This window comes from Xiphophorus maculatus, chromosome 7, assembly GCF_002775205.1.
Source record: "Xiphophorus maculatus strain JP 163 A chromosome 7, X_maculatus-5.0-male, whole genome shotgun sequence".
In the NCBI taxonomy this organism is placed as follows: Eukaryota; Metazoa; Chordata; class Actinopteri; order Cyprinodontiformes; family Poeciliidae; genus Xiphophorus; species Xiphophorus maculatus.
The window spans coordinates 21,877,883-21,896,339 of NC_036449.1; the positions used below are offsets into that span (position 1 = coordinate 21,877,883).

The window sequence follows — 18,457 nt, forward strand, 5'->3', positions numbered from 1 at the left end:
TGTGTTTATTGTTTCCTATCGGGAGCCAATATGCTAACAGCAGATGCCAGTGGTCTTGCTGTGCCTTAGTTTGACGGATGCACAACATGACTCTCACCACAAACCTCTGCAGTTGCGCCCAACTGGCACAGGCAGCAGAAGAAGGACAAAAAAATTCCTGTAATGTCTGGGCTTTAGCAGAGTGCTTCATTACACAGTTAGATCAGATAAAATCCCCCGAGATGAATTTTCTCTGTTATCTTGAATAAGCGAGGAGGAGTGAACTGGTCATATTAGAGGTAATATGTATTAATAACAGATAATAGCATGTCAGTAGCTTTGGCTGATTTTATTTCCTGTAAAGTAGGGAATTATTTTCTACTTCAGCTGCTTCATATTGTTTTTAAGACAAAAAAACCCTCTCGTATGCATGCATGTACGCTTACACACAGAGAGACACACTCTGCCCTTTGAGCTTAATGACTATGCTAATAATATAAGCTGTCTCAAGTCACGCATGACATTATTTTGGTCAAGTTTTGCTAGCATTTCAGACTACTTACGAAATTTTAAAAAGCCTATTAAGGATGGGTTATTAAGGAGAAGCCATGCATTAAAACACATTTAATAATGTGAACGCGGCTGTTTTTCTACTCTGGATCCTACACCTCTGTGTTGCACTACCAGTACTTTATCAGTCATGTTGACTTGCCTTATTTCATGGATATTCAGTTTATTTATATAACACTAATTCACAACATGTCATCCCAACATTTTACAAAAAATAGTCAATTGAAGCTCAGTTTATTCTTTTCTTAGGGAGTTAGGTATGTTTCATTTTTCTGTGCTTGGCAAACATTTGAATGTGAAAGTATTCTCTTTTTTTCTGTATGTTGTCTTTAAATAACCTACAAAATGACAAGCTAAGAATAATCTAATTTCAGTAATTTTGGTTCAAATGCATACTGATTGGAGGGACCTGTGTGGTTTTAACAAAACAGGGCTGGGTGGTTGACATGGGTTGTAAACCAAAACAAATTATGAAAGTCACTGCTTGGTTACAACGGAATTGGCTGAAAAGAATAACTATTGATATAAATTAATTAACAAATAACATATGGTTAAATTAATGAGATTTTTTACCCATCCTTCCCACATTTTTACCCTATTTGTCCTTGCAAAGTCATGAAGAAACTCAGTGTTTTCAAGAGACAGGTTGCATCTTGGACACAAGATAACATTGACAGTCTCACAACTGAATTCAATAGAACCAAATAAAACGTCCATAGAGTACAGCAACTAAAGAGCTACCTACTTTCTCACTTCAAATAAAAACATATATTCATATTTAATTAAAAATGGTGGCCACAAAGATCTCTAAACTAAATCCTAATACAGTATTTTAACGCACAATTGGGTAAAACTACAAAAAATGTGTCCTGCTACATTATCTCAGTTTTTGTGGATATATTTTATAAATACAGTATAACTTCTAAGTTAATTTAATTTTTTTCAAAGAACATTGAACTGCAGTTTCTTTTTGTATGCAATATATTATCTTTCAAAGGTCTAAGAAAGAAAAGCTGATTTCAGCCATGAAATGGTTGATGTTATTCACACAGCTCTTCCTGGAATTAAAGACACAGGCAGGTGAAATCCAAGGTATTTTTGAATTTATGTGAATAGCAGCATTTTTATCTAGTTCTATCCAGTTTTTCCTCATTATTTCACTCTTTTTCATACTGAACAAAAAATTAGATTTTAAACAACTCGGGTGAAAGACAAAGCCTGCAGGGAGTCTTAAAAAGATTACTTTTTTCTAATTTAGCTTCCATCAGACATAACACTGTTTTTAACATCTAACAAGCTCAAACCCAAAGCCAGCTATAACCTACCCTAACATTTCTCCACATTAATGTTTTCTCTTCATCTTAAGAGCGTACATTTCCCAGATCTCTTTGTGACATCTGCAAAACATCTTCAACCAGGCACATGAAAAATATTGACTGAGGGTTAAGTTTCCCTTTGGGTTTGCTTGAAAAAAAGCAAGCTTACATTTGCATTCACATAACAAGTAAGCTATATTTACTAGATGATAGAATGTATATTAATAAAGCTGTTTCATCTGCTGACTTGTGTCTCCTGGGAGCAAAATGCAATTATTTATCCAGAAGAAATTCATAAAGCAGTTCACTGCAAGAAAAATAAGCATGCCTTGCTCAACATATTTTTGATTGAAACTAGATTAAGTTATCACACAGAGACTGATGATTTTGTACACCAACTTAAGACTTTTTGAGACAGAAATATTGATAACTACATGATCATATGGCAATTTTCACTAAAGAGTGTCAACCATTGGTGCTTCTGATTCACTAAATAGAATCTCTGTATTTCACTTTTGCTTTTTAGAAGCTCCTCACTATTCATTACCATTTTATCACATTAAACATTCACTTTACTAAGAGACTTTGCCACAATGGTGGCTCTGTGAATCTATGCATGAAAGAGAGTTAAATGCTAACCTTTGTATGCAGTTAGACTGTGTTAGCTTGCTACTAGACAGCCATTTTGAGAGAGATCATCAAAATGTAGTCATTCACAGTGCCTTGCAACAGTTTTATACCCTTTAAACATTTTCACTTTTTGTCACACTACAAACTTCAATGCATTTTAATAGGATTTATGTAACAGAGCCACACATATTAGTGCATATGTGTAAATATGAAAAGAGTTTTAAAAGTATTTCAAAAGGGTAGTGGGAAGATGTCTTCATACCCCAGAACAACTTTGTGCTACTTTCAGTATAAGTCCGGCTGTATTGTAAAAGTTTTTGAGGCTTTTTTGAGAGCTTATTTGTCCACAAACATCATGAAGATCAAGGAAAGCACCAGAAATTGCAGAATTAAAGTTGGGAAAAAGCTCAAAGAAGGATTAGATTATTAGCAATATCCCAAACTTTGAAAATCTCAAGGCCACTATTCAAACCATCATCAAAAAATAGAGAGCAAACCAAGACATGGCTGTTCACTGAAACTAAGAGGCCTGGTAAAAATATTTACCAGCCAGCCGGGAAATCACTCAAACCTTGCAACTATACAGTGTAAATCTCCAAAGTAATGCTTTATATCTAAGCCTACTCATATGTTTGACAAAACATTCAAATCTAATTGAAAATCTGTGGCAAGACCTGAAAGTAGTGTCGGGAGTTAAAACAGTTTTGAAAGAAGAACTGGCAACAGGTATTTGTCACCTACAACCCAAGTAACACAACAACCACATAACTTTGATAGACTTATTTGGACATAAACACATTTTTAGTTCTGTTTTGAAAAAATTCAAGGTTGTACAAAATGTTTGAAAGGTAGAGAATGGATTGTGCAAATTAAAAGAAATTAAAACAAAAAGTGATTTCTCTCACATCTGTTCTAAAGGAAAAGAAAGGGAAAATCTGATCTTAGTATTTAACAAAACTTTCATAGTTGCTGTCTACCTATAGTTTTTAAAATATTAATAATTAAAAACAAGGATGACAGTGAAATGCAAAAGAGTTCAAGGTGAGTTGTACTGACAATTTTCATTTACATCAAATCACTTTCCAAATAATCCACTTATTGTTGATAAGAATAAATCGCATTGCAGGTTGCAGACATACCTTACGGATATTGAATAAACAACATTATTATCTCATTGGTGTCTCTTACTAACTCTGATCTTTGGATGTATTCTCCATCTACCATTACATTGATGGAGCAAACAGAGAAATGCCAAAAAATAGTGTTTCCTTCTGAATTTTGTGTTTTAAGTTTTTGTTTGAAGAGGCTGACTTATTAAAGTAGGTGAATTCATTAGACTGTTAAATAAATTCATTTTTGCAGCCAATATTTGCTGATCTCGCTCACGCTCTGTGTATGCTTTCTACCCAACAGCCCCGACACGCAGCCTTAGAAAGTTTTATCGCCAATGTCAATAGAGTCAGCACACAATAAATTATGTCTGCTTGGTGTGTTTACTGAACAGGTCCATCTCTGGTGGGAGCTGTAAAGAAGGACTGGGCTTCTCCAAACAGCATCGCTCTCTCCTGGCAGCAGCCCGAAGAAACAATACTTCCCATCATTGACTATGAAGTCAAATATTATGAAAAGGTAGACTGTCACACTTCTTTTGCATAACTATTGCCGTGACTTATCCCTCCCTTATGAAATGTTTCTGATACAAAGATGTTAAAAAAATAGACATTTCTTGTCTTGTCACTTGAATGTGCAGTGAAATTTGACTCCTCACAATAACAGTCCTTAAGAAACTCACGTCTTGCTCTTGCTGACTGATGTTTTCATCTAGTTTGCTAAATTGCTAAGCTAATGGTGGCATGTTTTCACGTTCTTGATACAAGTCACTGGTAATTTACCTTTAACAAATATATACATTTTAATAAAAAAATATAGTTATGAATATTATTCTCCTGCTTCATAAACCTAGTGTTTTGCACTTGTAGTGTTTAAGCTGCGCGCTGAGCAACCTTTCATAATACTGACAGCTCTCTTTTCACATGATGCAACAGCCATTACTACCTTTCACTGTGAATGTCAGCATAAAAGGTGAAAATCATACTGAATGTATAAAATAAATTCCAACTTTCTAGGAGAAACACATTAACGCACACTACCAATGATTTGTTATAGTTTTTAAAGTGTGTATACACAAATTGGGTGTAATTTTCTTGTCTTTATTTGATGCAGAAGTGAAAATCACTGACATTCTCACAATAACATGTATCCATAGCTAAGGGTCCTGAGTCAGAGATCAGGAAAGTATTGTTAAGTATTGTCAAGTATTGCTATACTTGACAATATTTTCTTCTTTTTTAAAATATATAAACATCAGTTGAGTTTAACATTATAACCACTGACTGATAAAGTGAAAAACACAGAGTACCTCTTCATCATGGCCTTTGTTACCTGCAAGGAACTATTTTTGTTCTCATGTGCTAGAAGAAAGAGAAATGGAAAGCACAATTATTTGAGAAAAGTTCATTTCCAAACTGAAACAGCTAAGCAATTGGGTCATTATTTAAAACTGCTGCTCTTCTGGGCTCTTCCCAGTCTGCAGTGGTCAGTATCTATCAAAAGTGGCCCAATGAAAGTGCAGTGGTGAGTAAGTGACAGGGTCATGGGTGAGCATGGCTCATTGGCACATGTAATCCCGTCCAAAAAGCAAGCCACTGCAGCCACTGCTCAAGCTGCTAAAGAAGATAATGCTGGTGCCGAAAGATTTTTTTTTTTTTTTGTGCATAAAAATGTCCTGTTCTGCAGCTAAACAGGGTTGAAAAACTCCAGACCAGTCAGCCTCTTTAAGCAGAATAGCGCCCTTCACCACCAAGCAAACATTGAAAAAAGTAGCAGTAGTTTAACTTGAAGTTTTAGGTTTCCAAATTCCTTAGATTTATTTCCAATCCCAAATTTTTGTGTGGATCCATTAAGACTACACCTTGAATGCTGCATTCAATAAAACCTAAACTACACTTTATTGAATTAACAACCAATTCACAATGGTTTAAACCAATCTTTAAGATGTATTAACATTTACAAACACAAATTACCAATAATAACTAAGCAACGATAATCATGTAAATGTTCTTAGTATGGAAAATTAAGGGCTTCTTGCGAAACATTGAGGTCCTTACATGACCTAAAGGTCAAATTCAATTTAAAAGTGTGATCCAGACTTTGATTAGTTTTTACAAGCCTATTTATCGCTTCACATTTTCTTTGAGATGGTTCAAGGAATGACTTCTTAGACCTTGTTTCAACACTCAGCTGTCTCATTCCCCAAATTGATGCCTAGCACTCTGAAAATTCAAATGATTAATCACTACTGTGCAGCAAAAGGTTAAAGGACTGCAAAGTATGCTCTGCAATTTTCTTACTTAATAATGTAAGTAATAAATGGCATTTATATAAACAGTGGAGATTGTACCAGCGGTACTTAAATGAGGGCTGAACTGCCAGAGAATTGCTTGAAGGATTATTTGAAATTTAGATCAAAGTTTGACTGTAAAAGGCATTCTGGAGGATTTGAAAGGATGTGAAGTTGTGATGTCCTGCTTTGATTCTGCATCTCAACAAACAGAAAACATTTTCTATCTGCTCATCATAAATAAATTGAAACATCCACTAATTAACCCATACAAAAAATATTCTATTAACAATTAGCCAAGTAATTTACTAAACATTAAGGACTGAGTTGTACACATAGATGGAAGACAAGAGCCTCTTTGAACATTTCAGAAAATCAGCTAATCATCAACACAAACATGGCATAATTATGTCATGTTTTTTAGTGCATAGAGGTGAAGAAAATGGTTTCTTCTAGAGCAGATGTACAAGTATTGTATTGTACGCATATTTCTAAAAGTTCAAGCTGTAGTTTTTGACATAACTTTCACAATGACTGATGTCAGAATCCTTAAAAAAATAATGAATATTCTTCAGTGCATGCAAAACTTATAGCTACATAAATCTCCAACTCATATAAACTCATGCTTATAAAAGAGTGTTTACAAGTAGTACCAATACACATTTCTGAAGTTTTTTTTTTCCTGTCGTTGTTTTCAATATGTTAATAAATGTGTAAAATATTGCCTAGAGGTCTAATGAAATGTGTCATCTTCCATTTCATGTCTCTGGAATGTCTTCTACTTAGCTATTCACAGCAACAGTTATTATGCAGAACATCTGGTAAAGTGTTTGTAATACAGTTTTGTGAGGAAATTATCTCTTCGCTGTCATTTTGTGTTCCCAAAAGGGATCAGAAAGCGAGCTTGAATGCAGCCTAGAAGGCACTTCTTGTTGCCACTCCCTCATTCAACATCTGTCACCGAGCTGCGGTGAATGTGACAGTAATTTGACAAAACTGTTTACCGTGATTTTGATTAGGGTAAGCGTCGCTCTAAAAGACCAGGGATTGTGGAAAAGGGCCTAATTTAAACTGATAAAATCTCCCTAAAACTGCATTCATATCTGGTCAAAACTGGTTCTTATTTGCTGAAATAAATATTTTTTATTCTTGCTCCACTTTTTCCTTTCAGGAACAAGAGCAGTTGAGCTACTCGTCAACACACACCAGAGCTCCCAGTGTGATCGTCTCGGGTTTAAAACCAGCAACCTGGTACATCTTCAGCGTTCGTACCCGGACAGCTGGTGGATTCAGCTCCTACTCACCAAAATATGAATACCAAACTACAGGTGACTGTGAGTACTCACTATTTGTTGCAAATATTAAAATGTAAACCTCTTCATGGTGCTGCTTTCTGTTCATTGGTTGTCTCAAACACAGACCTTTTTTGCAACAACACAATTGAAAGGTAAAATTTGGAGAAATTATTATTTAAAACATCCATCGCCCCTATTGCTAGCTCTTTTTGGACAATAAAAAGTTGGTCAAAGCTTTGACTAAAATTGTCATTCTCTGACAATGCTTGACTAAAATCTCAGCTTTGCTGTTTTTTGTCATTTCCTCTTTTTATTCCATAGTCAGGAATATGAGGTTCTTGCTGTAAACAGCAGCTCAGAGTCAAATAAAGTTCATGTTGCCTGGAGGAGCATCCAGGGAAGCTCACAGCCTGAAGGTCACAAATAAACAAATATTTATACAAATGCACTTGTACTGTACAGGTGCTATCACGAAGCAAATGTAACTGTTTCAACACAATGTGGGAAAGATGCTGAGCAAAGAAAACAGTTTGGTATTATTCTAACTGGTTACTATAAATGTGACATTTTATCTAGCATTCAACTATGTAATAACTTTACTTATCTTTAAATTCAAGAATAAAAATATTACATTAATATACAAAGTCACATTTACGTATATAAAGTCAGGAATGGGGAGTTACTTGGGCAACAGTCTCTAAATTTTACCAAATAATTTTTGTCTAGTTTCTAGTGCAAACATCTTTGTACACTTGAAATAAGACAAACTTCCTTAAAGGTAACTTTTCCGCAAGATGTGGAACATATCAAACAAGTGTCTGTGTCTTGCTAAAAAGTTATTTGTAAGTTAGTTTTGTCTTATTTCAAGTGTACTGAGATATTTTACCAAAATACTCGGTAAGATTTTGTGTTTTTGCAGTGTGTTGATGAATATAGCGTAAAATAATAATGTTATTTTACACAAGCAGTACAAAATAACATTGTATGAAGGAAGAAATGATAACAAAAAATAAATAAATTCAATAAAGCACAATCTTTGCTGACCTCTGCTGCAAAATCTACAGCAGAGGTTAGCAACACTGGTCCTGGACTGCCACTGTCCTGCAGGAATGTAACTTTTTGTTACCAACTTCAATCAGAAGGCTGATGCTTCTTCTTGCTGTATCCAGGTCAGGAAGTTTTGCAAAAGGTCATTAACTTTTCATTTAATTCAGATGTGTTGGAGCAAAGATGCATCCAGCAGGACACTGCCACTGGTACTGCAGGACTGAAGTTTCAGACCTTTGATCTACATTTTTGTTAATTTTCATGTATAAACCAGAGCCACTGCAGCACAGCTAGCTGCTACAGCAAGATTACAATAAAATACATTTTACATAATCTATCCTCTAAATTAAAAAAGACAGCCTAAAACCACGGTACGCACAAACATGCAGTGAATGGAGTCTATGCTCAGCATTTGTTGTCCATCCATCCATCCATCCATCCATCCATACATACATACATAGATACATACATACATACATACATACATACATACATACATACATACATACATACATACATACATACATACATACATACATACATACATACATACATACATACATACATACATAAGCCTTTCTAGAAGTGTGAAGCTGAAGGGAGTAAAAGTAAAAGGGGACAATGAAACACAGCTGGTCTGTAAACGGCGACGTATATGATGATTTATCAACTGTAGTGTTATTAACATCCCACCATACAGTTATGTGTCAAGCACTTATATCTCTAGGAATCTATCTAGTTCACTCTTCTACTAACTTCCCTAGAAGTCTCCTTCAGTTTACAGTAAGGATGTCAAACTCCAGTCCTTGAAGGCCAGTGTCCTGCAAGTTTTGAATATGTTCCAACTCCAACCCGTCTATATGAAAACATTTATCTTCTGATGTACTTAAGATCCACAGAGTCCTGCTAATTACCCAATTATGTAAATCAAGTGTTTCAACACAGTTGAGCCCTCGAGGACTGGAGTCTGACACCTGTGGTTGAGGGAAAGTAGGAATTTTTTTAATTATCAGAAACATTAGAGAATACAAACAGAAACCAAACTTTGAAGGAGGAATAATTAAATTGTTTTTGGATGAATATATTTTGTTGTAAGAGCCTCACCTGCTTCTGATACGAACTTGGCACGGGTTTGTTTCCAGTATCAAAATGTAACAAGCTTTTTTTAACATTAAGGTTTTAAAACCATACCTTCGGTTTGTTTATGTCATTTTGATGAGAAGCTACTTCCCCTCCCTCACCTGTTGCTGCCAGTTAGCTAGCTGAAAGAGCGCTACTACACTTTTCCTTCACTTAAAACATACATAAATGAGTTAAAATGTTTTCTTTAGCAAGCAGCACAGACCGAGAATGAATGTTATTGGTCATTTTATAATTGTAACAAATAATGTAGCATACTATTTTATCTCCAAATGTGGTGATATAATGATAACACTGTATTTTTACTCACGCTAATCATATTATAACTAAGTGGCTCATGCTTAATACTAAGACATGCTAATTTTCAACCCATTTGCTATTTATTTTTAACAAAGTGGGAAAAAAAATTTAAAAAACTAAAAACACCAATGTTTTTGGGGGGTATCTTTTAAAAGAAAGCCAGCAAGTAGAAAATCAGTTACAAAAATTGAAGTAAATGATGCAGAAGGGACAGAAATTTTCCTACAAATATTGTCAAACAGATGATTTTTTTTAAACAAATCTGTGCATACAATTTACAAAAATACAAAAACGTCCTGCACAGAAAATCATTTGCAAAACTGCAGATTTCTACACTGACTCTCATTTTTTATTTTTGTTTACTTTCACCTGGTGAAGCTCAAATATTTGATTTCTTGTTCATAAACTAAAGCTCAGTTTTAAAGGCAAAAGGATATTAAGAATTTTTCTACTTCTCACTAAGGAGTTTTTCTTTTCACAGCTAAAACCCTGGATGTTCTGGAGAGTGAATTTAATTTAGCGTAATTCTTTAAACCACAGAAACTAATAACTAAATACAGTCATCAAGGGAAACTGACACTACTCCTTTTCTGTTCAGTGTGTTTTGAATCACAGCGTTCCTTGTATGTTTTTGTCAGTCGTAGCTTTATTGCGTGCTCATAAAGTACAAAGGTCCAGCTGCCCTTTTATGTTGGGTCAGGTTTTATTGAGAAAGAGGTGATTTGGCTTCACAGTGGCCCTCTGCTTCCAAAGCTGCAGAGTTTGGCCTTATCTGCAGATCAGAGGCTGCACGGCCAAGCCTTTGTACTGCCTGGCCTTTTATCTAAAAGAGGAGGCAGGTTTGGCCCCTGCCGCTCTCTCCCTCTCTGTCAGTCTGTCTGTCCACCTGCCAGTCAGTGTCGCTGCACTCGTTTTTTTTTTTTCCAGCTGCATGTGTTTCTGCCACTTCTTTCTTTGTCTTTATCTCCTTTGTCTTTCACTTGTCATCTGTTTTTGCTGCGTCACCCCTCTTTGACTGGACCTCATTCCAGCACTGTCAATCTAATGCATCTGTTCAGATGTGAAAAGTGTGTTAAGCTGAGATCTGTCATTTGTGGTCCGACCGTCATCACTTTCACTCATCCTCTCCCAGGGTGCTGTGTAATTATTTTTATTAAGTGAAAGGGACACATTTCATACACATGCTTTCCATGCTCTTGGCATTACACCTACATACACCCACACAAGCCTTAATCACCATGCTCCACCATCTCTAATTCATATTCATTAAGCGTGAAATATTATAGAAATAAGTTTGGTAATAGCAATCATCTTTCAATTATCTGGGATTCGTTAGCCTTCTGACAAGACACAGAAAAGGGAAAATCATGAATATCAAATGGGCCCAATTTTAACAAATCATCATGGACTAAATCACAATTTCATGAATGAATAAAATTAATTAACCAGCAGCAGGCAAATGAATCATTCCAAATAAGAAAAGCTGACAGTTTTTTTTAGGACAAAGAGCTGATCAAACATCTCTCAATAATATCTGCTCATCAAACGAATGTGAACGGTGTTCGCGTGCTGCATTGAATTTAAAAAAAATCTTATTTCTTCTCAGTTTCCTTTGTTTTTTTATTTACTTGTTCTTTCCTAAACGTCTCATTTATCTCTTTGTTAACCCTTTTTTTCTGCTTTTTCCAAACCTTCAGCTTCTGACATGGCTTCTGATCAGGGCCAGGTGTTGGTCATTGTAACAGCAGCAGTCGGTGGTTTCACCCTTCTCATCATCCTCACGCTCTTCCTCCTCATCACTGGAAGGTAAGATCAATAACAAGCCTTAATTTATGCTAAAGAAACTGCGAGTGTCAAACAATGTGTTTCTGATATAAAAGCTTGGAAACTGTTTTTATTTTTTTACAAACTTATATGGAGAAATTATTCAGTTTTGGTTCAGTTTATATATTGATTGTTTCTTTGGTTTTGCATACAAACTCTTGCAAAAACAATTTATAGTCCTTGAACTTTTTATTCGAGAAAAACAAGTATGCATTTAATTGAAATTGTATAAGATAAATTAGTTCTGCACCCTTCATGCAATAGTAGAAGGAGGAAGATCAATCAATCAATCAATCAGTCTTATTTGTATCATTAGGTAGATCTGGTTACAGTGAGGTGAGTTAGCTTTGTTGCCAGACAAGAAACTTTAACTTTTGCCTGGATTTTTAAGTCATGTTGGAAAAAGCATCAAATTGTCTCTTGAAATTTTAACATTCAACGCCTTCTCAAACATTTCCAATGGAAAAAGAGCAAAAACTTTTTTTTAAACTGTCTTTGGAGCAAGAGCACATATTTAGCTAACACCTACTGTATGTCTCAATACTGTGCACTGCTATGCTTCTGTGTCCTGAACTCGGCTTCAGATGTAAACCTAAAATAAAATATAATGTAGATTATATTGTGTAATATTGCATTACATCAATTCCACAGCTTTCAATGCCTCTACTCTAAGAAGAAAGTGTATTAATTTATAGTGCAGGAAGCAGACAGCACAGGTACATAAACCTTGCAAGAGAAGAGAGGTAAATCTGTCAAAACACATCCAAGCGCATTCACACTCTTGCACATACAACCAATCTGTTTTCATCTATGTGAAGATGCGATGTGCAACTGTGTGAGGGGGGAAACATTTCTCTCACTTTTTTCAGAGGTGTGATGTGAAGGTATGGTGACTAAATAATGTGCCATTTCAGTCTGAACAGCTTGGACAAAAATAAATGGAATACCATCAACTCAAACATAGTTTTTCATATGATTTGCATTTTTTTTATTTCTTACACTTTAAGCATGGAGCGTAATCTGCAGAGTATTAAAATGCAGGAAAATATGCATTTACGGATGTAATTATAGTAAAATCTGTTGCATGATTCAAAAACAAACCAAAATATATTAAAAACCATTTGTTCAAACAAATAAAAGCAAAAGAAATATAATGATTTGCTCATCTTATCAACCACGGAAGATTTTCTTTTCTCTGCTGAACCAAAACCCATTTTAAAAAAACAGGAGGCAAACTTACAAAAAATGGAAATAAAAGTAGAAGAATAATCTTTGTTTCCAGTTCCCAAAATTATAGCAAGCTTTTCTATTCTCTGATTGTACCAACTCACTAAAATTACGCCACAGGGCTGTTCATTCTTTTCATTACTTTTCTTATAATATGCAAACCATTCTGCACCGGACCCTCATTAGAGAGATAATATTTCAGCAGCGATTGCATGAGACATTTTTTCATTTTCTCTGGAGAAACAGCAGAATCAGAGATGTGTCAATCAAGCCTTTTGAAGAGATCTAATCATGTAAAGAGAGCGAAAACACCTGTGTGGGTGGTAAAAAGGTTTGCCAGGGTCTCCAGATTTAGAACATGTTCAGATTGTCGAACATTCAATATTCAACATGATCCAATACTGGCGCATATGAATATTTAACATAATGAGATCAATTCTAAGAACCCTTTCCTGCCTTGTGAAAATTCCTAACAACTATTCAGTTTTATAAATGTTTGTAACTTTTTTTTAACAAAAGTTGGTTATGAAAATATGCTATCTGCTAAAACCACTAAATCACTGGATTATTGAAGCTTTTTCCTTTTCTTAAAGCCAGAGGTTGACTTCCATTCATCATGGTTATGAATGTTGTATTAAATTTGAGCTTCAAATATTTTTTTCAAACCAACCAGGATGGACGGTTCGTGCAGTTAACAGTTTTAATGAACTTTAAAAATAATAATTTTGTGTGAATTTTAGCAGCTTACGTTCTTTTTGAAATCATCAAGAAGCTTCTGACATAATTTGTAGTTAACCACTCTTCTTAGCAAAAGTTGTAAAATGTATTTGAATTAATTGGTTGACTTTGCATTAAGATTTTGAAGGTATGGCATTATCAGTATGTGGAACAATAAAAAAACAAGTATGAATACTGACAAAAATAATAATAATGAAAAACAGGTAAATACAGACATACGATGATCAAGTAATAGTCATTAACTATGACTATTAATATTAATGTAATTCATATCACCATCGTTGCTCACACACTCTCTCACACACACACACGGTTAATAATACTCACTCTTTAAAACACAATACTTTGTTTCTTTTTCTTTGTTCTGTGATAATATTTTTAGTTTTAGTTTTTTTGTCATGTATTTTCTACTTAGATATTAAATAAATTTTTATTAAATAATAAAAAAAAAGATTTTGTTGGTAGTTCTGCAGTTAAGCCATCTGCTTTCACAATGCGCTACTGCTATTAAGTAAAAAAAAAAAAAGACCCACAGCATGATACTTCCACTACCACGTTTGATAATTGGTACGTGTTTATTTGGTTGGACTTCTCCGAATATCCAAAAAGCAAATTTTTTTCTGTCATTTAACCTTAAAAAGCTTTAATTCAGCAGATATTAGACTTGTCGGAAGATGCAAATTGATTTTAATGCAAGAGCATTTTTCTCTGCACTACACTTACAAATACATCATGCATGAAATGTGACCCCAACTCAAACAGAAGTGAAAAAACAATTTAATTAAGACTAAACTGTGACTTCTTTAAACTGTCTTCTTATGCATGAAGGAATCCCTTCATGCATAAGAAGACAGTACATCTCAGTAAATTAGAATACTCATTTTAATTCAGTACCTGGGCAGATTTTTTGCCTCTTGCAAATGAGATTTAGTTCTTAATCTGGTTTCGGCCTGGTTAAATAAGGTAATTAATACAAAATATTGATCTATTTAACACAATTTGATATATTTAAAGTACTGTATTTTTGTCTGTCTGCAAACTGCACACTCAATACTTGGTCTGGGCTACTTTTAGAAGAATTACTATATCAATGTTGCATAATATGGTGGCAATTAGTCTGAGTTGCTAAGGAAGGCCAGGTTGCATCGTCTGTCTTGTTGTCTGTTGCTGCTCATCTTCCATTTCACTCCATAGATTCCCAACCCTTTCTTAGGTAGGTTGGATTTTATTCCTCTCCACTTTTCCTTCAGGAATCAGCAAAAGTCCAGTCCCTGTCTTTGCTTCAGGAGTGGCTTATCCTCTCTCACACAAATTCTTGAGCAGGCTTTGCTTCACAAGGCTGCAGTTATCCTTGTTACTTTTGCTGCCTTTTGCTTTTTACTTTCTAGTTAACTTTTTTTATCAGTATGCGTATCGCAGCACTTTGTGAGCAGCTTCTGACTTGCTGTACTTGTGGGGGAGATCTGTGATGGTCGACTGGTTAATTGTCAAGTTAGTAATAATGCCCATAATTGTGTACTCCATAAAATGACCATAGCATAACATTTACACTAAAAATGTACGTATTTGTGTAATGTCCTATTACAGCAATGTAGCAGGAAACAGTGGATATCCGCATTAACAATAGCAATTAGCTGTAAGTCATAATATTTAGAAGATGTAAATCCATAAAATGTCTATAAGTACATCTCAAAAACTCAAAAAGAATATTACAAGAACGTCCAGGGATTTATTCATTTTGCGTGAATTTCCACGATAATTCTCAAGAAGCTGGAGGGATTAATTGATATAATTTGGCAGTAAACAGATATAAACTGCATTGATTTGTTTGATAACATAAAATTTAAGCACACTTAGTATTTAATCGAGTTTATCGAGTTTGACATGTGACAAAGAACAAGCTGGCAAATAAACTTGCTGGCAGATAATCTGTTAAAAAATTACAAAGTTTTTGTTGATACTTGAAGTTGCAATAAAATAAAATTTCACACCCATTTGTAGTTTAATGCCAGACTGAATTCATCACATCTCAGTTTCTAACCTGTGTTGATTTTTTTATTGTCTGACTAAAAGTGTGAATTTCCTCTGAGAGTTTATATTTACTGGTTAACCCATTAAACCATCTGTCTACAGAAGTGCTATTTACTAAAGCCTAACCTTTGAAAAACAAATTCAGAGTTTTTTTTTTTTACCACAGAAGGATATATAATTACTATTGGAAACGTGTATAATTGTTTTAGCTCTGATGTGGATTTAATGAATTGTAAATTTTGCAATCAAAACCTATTTGTTGTTGGTAAGATTGAAAAAACTACATAATTGTAATTATTCAGCTTTACAGCCAGTCCTTGCACTGAATTTCTTATATTTTTTAAATGCACCATCAATGTGTGTTTACTTAAGTAAGACCTCACACATGCAGATGCAACAACTAGAGTCAATGCTGCAGGCTTCTTTTGCAGTATACCTTTTTATTTTTATTTTTTTTTAACTGAATCCTTCTAAAAGCAGCGTCAGTATTTGGAGTGTTATTCAACTCGCTCACCGTCTCTCATTGCTGCAATCCCTCTGCCCTGTGTGGGAGGGACTTTCACTTTTACTCAGTTTTAGAAAAGCTTCAAATGTCGTTTTGCTGCCAGAGACAGATGAGAGCTTTCACTCATCCGGCCCTGAAACGGAGCAAGAAGAGGAGCTGAGGAACGCTTTCCACCTGAAAAAAAAAACACCTCTGTTTATATCTATTTATGTGAAATGTAGAGTGCAAACTTATATCAGAGCAAAGGTGCCACAGTTGTAAAGATGCAGGCAAGGAGAGGAGGTTTACATAATGTACTGGGTTTGCTCAGAATTATGTCAGTCTCTGCAAGTGCTTTTGTTCCTTTCATGTCTTCTCCGGTTGTCCTTCCTTTTGTGCCCTTGGTTGCTACAGCAGCTGTGAAAGATAAGAGGCCAAGTGAAAAGTAGTTTGACTTGCACTGATGCTTTGATTAGGTCCCTGAGCCTGTTTGTTTTACCGAGCTCTGCAGGCTTGCACAGAACAAGCCAATATGTACTGTAGCAGTGCTAGGCAGGCCAGAGAACGCAGAGAGATGCCAAACTCTTTGAGTGTGATTGCTGTCTTTGTACGTGTGTGTGAGGCCTCTTTACAAAATGAAACCCAGTGAGACAGAGACGGATAAAGAGGATCAGTGGTGAGGACTGGAAACGACTGATAAAGGCACATGCCACCAATTCTTTAATGAACAGCTTGACCCCATCAGCAGAGGTCAACGGTTGCTTTCCAAATCCCCTTCTTTGTCCTCTCAGCCTGTGGTTATCGGATCTGTCTATCAGTGTCCAGAATCCCACAAACTTCACTTAGCCAAAACCCAATCTGGCAACCTATGGCCCGTGGCCCCTCTGACATCTACTCTAATATGGCAACCCGGATTATGCTAAGTCCTCAAAGGCGAGGCAGCCCACATGTGATGCTGTGGCCACACGCACAATCATGCAAGAAGTTCTTCAGACACTTTGTGTAGATTTTCACCTCTGACCTTTTCTATCACTGCAAAAACAGAACCTTACTGAGTACTTTTGGTCTCGTTTCTACACATAAAAAAAGACAAAACTAACTTTCAAGTAACTTTTCAGCACGAGATAAAAGCTTAGATATAGTCAATAATCTCTTAATATTGATGAAAAAGTATTAGTTCTAAGTTAAACAATCTGCCAGTGAAACAAATCCTTTTTTCCATATTATAACTTATAATAACATGTCATTATACTGTACAGCTCTGGAATAAAATTAAGACCACTTAAAATGATCAGTTTCTCTGATTTTACTTTTTATAGTTATATGTTGAAGTAAACTGAACATCGTTCTTTTATTCTATGTACTACTGACAACATGTCTTGGAAATTTTAAGCAAAAATCTTGTATTTATTTGCAGACAATGAGAAATGGTCAAAATAACAAAAAGATGCATTGCTTTTAGACCTCAGGAAGAGTTTAGAAATCAATATTTGGTGGAATAACCAGGAGGTTTTCAATCAGTGGGCTCTTATTTTTTTCCAGAGCTGTATATATGGGAACTTATATTTTCTCATATTCATGTATCTCATCAATATTAAGGAATTATTGACTTAAACTCCAATATCTTGTTGCACAGTTACTTGTAAGTTGGTTTTGTCTTATTTCACGTTTATTAAGATATTTTCACCAGAAACCAGACCAAACATACTTGGTAAGATTTTGTGTTTTTGCAGTGATAGAAAATGTTAGGGGTGAAAATGTACACATTGTGTGAGATGGAAAAACTCTTACAAGCTTTATGCAATGCTCAAAGTTACACCTTTTTCACGACTCTCCATGTTCTCTGTGTTTCATAAATCTGCTTTTTTTTTTTTAAAGTTATGTTTTCATTGTTTGATCATTATAAACGTAATGTATCTTGATCCAGAACACTTACTGAAAACGATTAGTTTCTTCAGACTTTACAGATAAATCATCTCCATATAAGTTATTCTATTCTCAGTCATTTTTTGTGGACATATGAAGTTTTTTGGATCAATATTTTACTGAAACCTCACCAGCAGAACCGCATGTCTGCACCGACACAGCTGACCTCTGTCCGTCCGCTCGTCCCCAGCAGGACAGCAGCGCGTTCGGTCTGGATCACAGTGATGTGAATCCTCAGAGCTGCGGGAGAGGCAGGCCTGTCTGCAGCAGTGACAGTGAAGACAGGGCTCTCCACTGAAGTGCCAGTGTCACAGTGGGAGCTGTCTGTTTCTGTTTCTGTCCCGTCTCTGTTGGGTGTTGGGTCAACCCTCTGGACTGTTGTCTCCTACTTGGCTGCCATTCATTTGAACGATGTCTTCAGTGATTTGTTATGTTATTCCCATTGGGGAGAAACCCCATTGAACTACAAAACAATCAACTCAGAGTTAATACCACTGTCAGCAATGGTTTGTGTTTTTAAAGTTTATTTCTATGAGCCCTTATTGAATAA

The 18,457-nt window shown here is 35.3% G+C and overlaps 1 protein-coding gene across 1 annotated transcript in view; it reads left to right on the top strand.

The window, feature by feature from the left end:
- LOC102217539 (ephrin type-A receptor 6-like) overlaps positions 1-18,457 on the top strand; it is a 186,882-nt gene that overhangs the window by 139,082 nt on the left and 29,343 nt on the right. Inside the window, exons 6-8 of the mRNA XM_023337586.1 lie at positions 4,000-4,124; positions 7,067-7,229; positions 11,375-11,483. Of these exons, the coding sequence (XP_023193354.1) occupies positions 4,000-4,124; positions 7,067-7,229; positions 11,375-11,483 (397 nt within the window). The remainder of the gene's footprint in view (positions 1-3,999; positions 4,125-7,066; positions 7,230-11,374; positions 11,484-18,457) is intronic.